This window comes from Lissotriton vulgaris, chromosome 1_1, assembly GCF_964263255.1.
Source record: "Lissotriton vulgaris chromosome 1_1, aLisVul1.2, whole genome shotgun sequence".
Classification (NCBI taxonomy): domain Eukaryota; kingdom Metazoa; phylum Chordata; class Amphibia; order Caudata; family Salamandridae; genus Lissotriton; species Lissotriton vulgaris.
This window is the reverse complement of record NC_141685.1, coordinates 1,729,447,425-1,729,455,899: the sequence shown is the minus strand read 5'-3', so window position 1 is coordinate 1,729,455,899 and position 8,475 is coordinate 1,729,447,425. Positions and strand designations below refer to the sequence as shown.

The window sequence follows — 8,475 nt, the reverse complement described above, 5'->3', positions numbered from 1 at the left end:
TTCTCACATGAAACACATTGAAGCTTTAGGCAGGACGTACCTTTGGAATTTGGCACTATATTTTCACTGATTTTTTTTCTTTGCAAGAAAAAAAACAGATCACATTTTGCTGAACACAAACACAACTAAGTTTTTCTCACAATAAAAAAGGACATCAATGCTTTACAAGCCAAGACAGAACATATTCTGGAATATTTTTTGTCTTTACATGAAATTATAGCAAACAACTTTTTTTGAAAACCTTTTTCTTTTGTTGTTCAAATAAACCAAATTTGACTTTTGTTTTATTTAAAACTTGTCTTACACACAAAAAACACTGAGGACTGTAAGACTTGGTGAAACCACAACTCAACTCACAGAAGCACCAACGTAACACAGTTTACAGTTACCTTTGTCCTGTACATTTAAACAGTATAAAATATAGGTAATTTCATGTGCATTTAACCATGGATTGTCTAACTGTGAGTCAGTTCAGCAAAAGGTGACAGAAATAGGTAGTATTTGCCCCAAAACAGGGTAAATATATTCTTATACTAATCTACAAAAAGTGGTTCTCTATATATATTTTAATGAGAAAGTGAGCCACCTAAAATGGCCTTATCAAAAAACTTTACACTGCCTGAAAAATGTAAAAACTATTACAGAGCTCTAGAGACGTAAAATCAGACAGTTTCTCTCTAACTGTTTTGGAAGTAGTCTGCTTCAGGTAGAATCCAACGTTTCTGTGCCCCTGGACACATATTGCTATTGTAACAGTGACCAGGCAGAAAGCCAATCCCTGTATAATACTTTCAAGTCTGCTTTATGAACCAAAACCAAACACAAAGAAAAACAAAAAGAAATGAAAAAATATTTTGCCACAGGTTTTTTCTTTTTGTATAATTACTTTTTCTTAAATTGCAGTCTTGTGTGAATGCAGCAATACTTTTTTTTCACATTGACTTCCCAGGATTCTTAGCTAGATGAGATAACATGCAAATTTTAAAAAGATCAAAGGTCAGTCAGTACAAGGACCAAATATGATGTGAGGTAAGAAAGACATCAGAGAAACAATGACTGGACGATGAACTTTTTTTTTTGAGACGCCACAGGGACATGCTAGGCAAACGATGAACTAACAGGCATGAAGATGTCTAGGGAAAAAACAAGGAATAGGACAAAGTTACACAGAAATATATGCAGCAGAAACAAAACAAAAAATACATTTATGGGTGCCAGGGAGAACACAATGCAAATCCTTTATTTTAATAATTCATAAGCCAGTCCCATAATTTGCATTTATGATTGATACTTACAAAAATCACAATGAATACCCAAAAATAATTCATCCTGTGATCGAGTGAAGCAACAGTTGGAAGGATGAATTAGTTTTATGTTTGTGGAGGAAACTAATTTCAACAAAACACAAGTGGGAATCGAGCCACACTTTTTTTTAAACAGATAACAGAGACAAACAAAAACAAAAAATTGCACACATATGCACACACAACAAAACAAATGAGTGTACGAACAATGTATAGACTGCAGTAAGTCTAGGGATCAACAGTGAAAAAAAAGATAATTCTTGGCACAACAAGATACTCTAGAGACTACTTCAAAATGACCTAGCTAGCATTAGGAACTGTTCTTTAGGTATCCAATAAGTTAACAATAGGCAATAAATAACTTCCATTATTTCTGAGGCAGTAAAAATTTTTGTATAAAAATAGAAATGCTTTTTTACAAATAAAATTTACAGGCCTGTGGCTTTCTTTTTATTATTATTAAATTTATCTTTCAAGAAACATCAAGTATTTTCACTCATTGTGTTTTATTTTTTAAAACCCTGTAGCTTTAGAAACAGATCTCTAAGTCTTTTATTTGTTCTTTACATGAATCATTTCCAAAAAGAATAATAATAATAATAATACTAATTGTAATAAATAAAGGTAGATTTGTGTAAGTAGACCAGTCATGTAATGTCTCTCGTAAGAATGCAAACTATATTATTATTCTATAAATATGCCAACATGGTGGAAGAATTGTGTGCGAATGTGTGCGCATGTGCATTTCAGAAATGAGTGCTGAGATTGGCATGTGTGTCAAACTAGGCTACCAAATAAATATCTAAATTTCTAGTCCCAACTTATTTAATTGGGCCCCAAACCAATTTTAATCTGATGGAGTGCCCCCATGGCACAAGTGGTTACAGAGTTTAATTGTACAAATTGTTGATGCCATCCTTAAAATGTAAAATTAAAAACAATATAAAGAATAAAGATAAATTAAAAGCAAAACAGAGAATTGCAGCACATTTCTTAGAGTACTGGGTAAGAATAGGTAGCCAGTGCAATAATAGCAAAGAAGGGGAGGCAGAGAGGGGAAAATGGAAGCGTTAATGTAAAAATAACTGTCTCTTTTGGCGAACGTTGTCGATGTGCTCCTCCTCAGCCCCCCCGTGGCAGACAGGCTGGCTCATGGGACTTACCCTAAGAAAGCTAAAATAAGAGCAGTGAGCATCAGGGGCTAGACTCAATAAGGTTTGCTGTCATTTTTGGAGCGTTTCAGCTGAACCTTCAAGCGTTTCATGCCGATCTGAAACCCGTTCATGGCCTGGATAGCAGCTTGTGCGGAGACAGGATTGTCGTAACTAACAAAACCTAAAAAACACACAGAGGGTGAATAGGGAAGACATAGTTAGAACATTGTATGTGCAGACACATTTCCAGGCACACAATTAGTTGTTGTTGCTTAAGCATAAACATTTCTATCACTTTCTTCAAATTGTTTTTGTTTATTGTTCTTAGTTTGCCTTTTTCAATACTTTCCACTCCACCCCATGTAACTGTACCTCAAAAGGGGGGCAACACTTTGCAAATATCGTCCCCTTTCATGCAGGTATCTACATTAACGGGGTGTGCAACGGGTGTTCCACAGCAACACCCATTGCTTTTTGACCCTGTCTCAGATTTACAAGGATCTGTAAATCTGAGGCAGCACCAAAAACTAAAGCCACTGAATAGCAGGCATTAGATTGGCGCAATGAGGAATAATACTTGTATTTCTCTTCATTTTTGCTCTTTCTATGTGTGCTGCATAGAAAGAGCATATCGCCTTTAAAGATAGTTTATGTGCAAGAAGGTCTCCTTTCCTGAATATGAACTATCATCCCTGCAACACAGACCACGGTGCAAGGGTGCCTGTGTTTCAGGGAATCCTCTCTGCAAAGTAGGCACCCTCGCATTATGGTGCAAGACTGCTTTTTTGTGCGCAAGTGCAAGGGTATTCATGAAAATACATGCATCCTTGCATTTTTTAAATCACGCATCATGGTGCTGCTAAATTACTCGCCGTGCGGCGCCATTTCCTAGTAAATATACCACACAGTCTCTAGAAGAGAGTCATTAATGTTATTTTTTCTTGCATTTAAAGAAGGAGTGTGAGAGAGTGAGCTAGAGAGATAGAATGAGTGAAAGGTGCAGAGTATTTCTATACTGTTAAGGCATAATGCATCTCTTCTTTCTCCTGCTTGTCTGAATAGGTTTTACGTTCAGGAACCACATGCCCATCCATGAAAATACTTTTTTTAGTTCAAAGAGTTGGTGTCAACAATAGGTCATCTCATTTGACTCTAAATAAAGTCACGGATTTCCAAAACCTGCTTGACTTTGGCACTAATAATACCTAATCCACACATATACTGCCAGATGCACATCGCGTGAAGCTTCTGACTAGGCTCTGCTGGTAAGAGAAAACTCGTTCATAAATTACTGAAGCAAGGTCCTGCTTGGAACTGTCATTTCTTGCCTCAAAGACTGATGCTGGAATTGCCGTTTCAAACGGAAGCTCATGACAGAATGCCACCATTACACGTCTGAAATTCAGTTGTCCAGATCGAGAAAAGTCCCCAGATGATATTTATTTATTTTATTTAAGTGTATCTTGATATAGCGTACAGCTACCCCAACGGGGTGTCCCGACGCTTCTGAGTAACTTCATGCTGCATGAGATGGTTGAAAAAGAAGAGAATCAGCAAAACAGGTAGGTTTTTAAAGCTCTCCGGAAGGGTTGTTCATCCTTGATCAGCCGAATGGCATTAGGTAATTTATTCCAGATGGCCGCTGTCAGTACTGGGAAGGATTTCCCCCCAGAGCGGGTTTTCCTGAATCTGGGTACGGAAAGTAAGTTTTTGCCAGAAGAACGAAGGGTCCTGGGGTTGTTATAGGGAATAAGGCACGTGGAGAGATAAGCAGAGCCCTTGCCTCGCAAGGCTCGATGAGCCAAGACCAGAGCTTTAAATTCTGCCCTCTTATGAACTGGAAGCCAGTGAAGGTCGCGACGATGAGGGGAGAGATAAGCAGAGCCCTTGCCTCGCAAGGCTCGATGAGCCAAGACCAGAGCTTTAAATTCTGCCCTCTTATGAACTGGAAGCCAGTGAAGGTCGCGACGATGAGGGGTTATGTGCTCACGCAGAGGGATGCCGCGGACCAGTCGCACCGCAGCATTCTGGACCATCTGAAGGCGGTGGCAAAGTCCAACAGACAGACCAGTGTAAAGGCCATTGGCGTAATCAAGGTGTGAAGTGATTAACGCCTGTACCACTGTCTTCCTGGTGTTACTGGGCAGAAAATGAATAAACTTCTTTATCATTCGAATTTTTGCTAAACAGGCCATGGAAACTGTGTGAACTTGATGGTTAAAAGAGAGGTTGGAATCCCATCTGACTCCTAGATTTTTCACTGAGTCCTTGGGGATGGGAGGTACGCTTAGATCCAGAGGCCACCAGATGTTAGAGTCCAATGGGGTTGGCTGATGGAAGAAAAGGACCTCCGTCTTTCCAGCATTCAACCTCAAGAAGTTATGATCCATCCACTGGGCGATGGTTCGTAAACAGTTTTTTAAGGGGTCAAAAGTGGTGGGAGTGATGCTGTTAAACGAAAACAAAAGCTGGATATCATCAGCATAAGAAGTGACTTTTATACCCATTTGAGCAATGATATCAAAAAGTGGGGAAAAATATATATTGAATAAAAGCGGGCTCAGGGAGGATCCCTGAGGGACTCCCCACCGGAGCGGACGGCTTTCAGAGGTAAACGGGGGAGTGAACACCGCCTGGGTTCGGTTGGACAGGAAGGAAGATATCCACCCTAACGCTGTACCCCGAACGCCCTTAGAGTGAAGGCGTTCAAGGAGCAGGGGGTGGGAAACGGTGTCGAATGCTGCTGACAAGTCAAGCAGCACCAACACCGCTCTAGACCCCCCATCCAAGCTCCATCTTACAGCATCAGACATCTCAATGAGTGCAGATTCGGTACTGTAACCAGACCTAAAACCATGCTGAGAGTCATGGAACGCGCCTGAAGTTTCAAGAAAGGTCGCTAGCTGTTGTTGAGCGAGTCTTTCTAGTACTTTAGCCGGGGCAGGTAATAGGGAAATCGGTCTGTAATTGGCGGGGTCACTGGGGTCAGCGGTAGGCTTCTTTATTATAGGAACCAATCGAGCTTGTTTCCAGGTATCTGGAAAGAGTCCCAGCTTAAACGAATCATTCCAAATCCCATTCAAAAAAGGGTTAAGAACGGGGGCTAATGATCTGTACTGTTTAGCGGGCCAGGGGTCTAGTGGGGAGCCAGATTTAGTCTTAGAGAGTTCCCCAAGAGATTGTTCCAATGAGATCTCTGCGAACTCAGAAAACAAGGACTCTGAAGCCGCAGGAGAGGAGGGGGAGGAACATTTTGTTACTTGAATGTTACTGGGGAAGGAATCATAAATTGTGGCTATTTTATTCTCAAAGAAAGTAGAGAGGTTGTCACAGAGAGTCTGTGAAACCACCGGAGGACGTTTAAGGGCAAGGGGATCCGTAAAGGACCTTACTGTCTCAAAGATTTCCCTAGATGACCCTTGAGAACGGTTTATTTTGTCTTCTAGAAATTTCCTTTTATGTTCAATGATCTTCCTTCTATAATTTTTCAAAGCGGCTTTATAGTGGCTTTTGCAGTCAGGGGAAAAGGTGGTTCTCCAGCGTCTCTCTAGACGTTTACATTCTGATTTGAGCACTCTGAGGTCGTTCGAATACCATGGGGCCGAAGGAGCCGAACAGTAGGTTTTAATAGGTCTAACTGGGGCAATGAGGTCAATTACCGAAATGATCTGGTCATTGAGATTAATCAGGCGAGTGTCAAGATCTAAGTTTGTGTCTGGAACAACGACCAGTGAAAGCCCAGAAGTTAAACTTTCCGGGGAGATCTTGCTCCAATTCCTACCTAATTGTTTAGCCGGACGAATATGACGGTTAGTGGGGTGGCAGGGGACTGTGAAAGGAATAAGCAAGTGGTCTGACCATACTATAGGGACTAGGTCAAGGACCTCCAAGCCCGTCAAGTTGGTACAGATCAGGTCGAGAGTGTGACCCGCTTTATGGGTGGAACTGCTGATAAGTTGTTTCAAACCCCCATCAGTCAGTGTGGATACAAAGTTGATAGAGGCGGTATCCTCAGAATTATCAACATGGAGATTAAAATCTCCAAGAAGAGTAAAATTGGCGTAACGTAGTGAAGCTTGTAAAATGAGGTCTAGAAAAGCTGGAAGAAAGGATGATAGGAGGCTGCCTCCTATTCTTTCCATTCAGTTTCAATATTTCAGTGGAAAACATATGATTATGCAAAACAAATAAAAACTCAATCATACCTGTTGCAGTTTCTCTCTATGTTCTGTTTAGTATTCTTCTGCAACTGAGGAAACATTTTTCACTTCACCGATGATCTACAACGTGCACTTTTTGAAAGTGCTCTTTGTTGGGGATACATGAGACTTCTATGGATAATCTAACCACCTCCTAGTATGTAGCATTTCAAGTCAATATTCAAAGAAGTCTGTCTTCCCTGATGCATATATGGAGCAGTGACATATGCCCAGATGCATCAAACTACTTTTTTGCGAGTCCTAATTTGTGAAAATTACCGAATCGCAAATTAGGATTCGCAAAATGGTATGCATCATTGTTTTCACATTTTTTTTGCAATTCGGTAAAAGTTGCAATTTTTACCGAATCGCATAAAAAATGCAAGTTTGAAATTGCGAATTCGCAATTCCCATTCATTCCTATGGGCTGAAAGGCCCATAGGAATGAATGGGAATTGCGAATTCGCAATTTCAAAATCGCAATTCAACAAAGCATTTCAAGGGTGGAGAGGGGGGTCCAAATGACCCCCCCCTGCACCCATGAAATGCACTTTTAGCTATAAGTTACATACACACATGTCCTAAGGACTTAACTTAACAGTTTAAAAAATGCATTTTTGTGCATTTTTAAACAATTTTGCAAATTACCACGAGGTTCAAACTCGTGGTAATTTGCACTTGCAAATTTAAAATTCGCTAATTTTTTTAAAATGATGCATTGCATTTAAGGAATCAAAAAATTGCGATTCCTTAAATGCAATCGCATTTAAGAAATTCGCAAAATTAGCGATTTTCTACAAAAACTAATGATGCATATCAAAAAGCATTTTTGGAGTCGCAAACGACCGATTTTAAGGAATCGCACCGTTTGCGAATCCAAAAATGCTTGATGCATCTGGGCATTTGACCCTGGTGCTTGGACAGAGAGATGTGCTCTGCAGAGAAGGCATTGTTTCCTCCTGCTCCCAATGTCATTAGAGGTCCTCCATAATACAAGTTTTCCTGCACAGCAAACATGGTCACATGGAGCTAAAACATAGGAATATTTCCAAAGGGATGACTAGAATGATGGAATATGGGTTGTGACCCCAGTTTTATGAGAATGGGAAGAAACCAGCCAGATAAAATATTTTTATTAAAATAAAATATTTGTATTCTATTAATTGGCAAAAAGAGACAGGACAATGACATGGATAGATTTGTTCCAATAAGCCCCATATGTGATGAGAGTGCCTGCCTGACCACTTTAATGTGGCAGCCATGTGAAGTGACGCATATGGATAATGTTACGTCATGCACTGCGCAATGTAACCATGTGTAACGTGATGGCACATGTAGGCAGGAACCACTACAACATGAATCAGCCTTCTTGGATCTCATGGTAGTAAGTATACGGTGCTTTGGCCCTTAAGCTGATTTGCCAGACACTTGAACAAACTGCAACGGTGAGCATGGAGACAAAGTACTGATGATTACCTTGGGTCGAGTTTATATTTTACAGAGTATGAGTATGTAACGTACTTGATTGGGTGAAAACATCAGAAAGCTTTATGTGTGTTAATTTATGAGGATCCACTCATCTCTACTAGTGCTACACTGTGAACAGTTCACCAATGGAGCACTCCTAGGCACAAGAATGTGGCGTGTGCAATGATACACAATCATAATCACATATTTGCGTTATCCTGTGGTTGATAATGTGTCTCTATATTCATCGATCGACTATGAATATGAGAGATTTTAAGGAAAGATGAAAGTAACTCGTGTAGTATGGTTGTGGTAATGATTCTGTGTGTGTGTGCGCGCTCAAGCATGGCA

At 40.2% G+C, this 8,475-nt stretch overlaps 1 protein-coding gene across 26 annotated transcripts in view; it reads right to left on the bottom strand.

Annotated features, from left to right (window-relative positions):
• Nucleotides 1-268: 268 nt before the first annotated feature.
• Nucleotides 269-8,475, bottom strand: part of CELF2 (CUGBP Elav-like family member 2) — a 1,275,464-nt gene continuing 1,267,257 nt past the window's right edge. For 11 of the 26 annotated variants that reach the window (XM_086918974.1, XM_086918984.1, XM_086918970.1 and 8 more), the window contains 2 exons: nucleotides 2,468-2,639; nucleotides 999-1,133 (listed from right to left, as the gene is read on the bottom strand). In XM_086918974.1, coding sequence (XP_086775100.1) covers nucleotides 2,512-2,639 — 128 coding nt within the window. In that variant the 3' untranslated portion in view covers nucleotides 999-1,133; nucleotides 2,468-2,511. Of the gene's footprint in view, nucleotides 2,640-8,475 lie in introns of all 26 variants that reach the window. The other 15 variants (XM_086918975.1, XM_086918980.1, XM_086918979.1 and 12 more) reach the window with 4 other exon arrangements.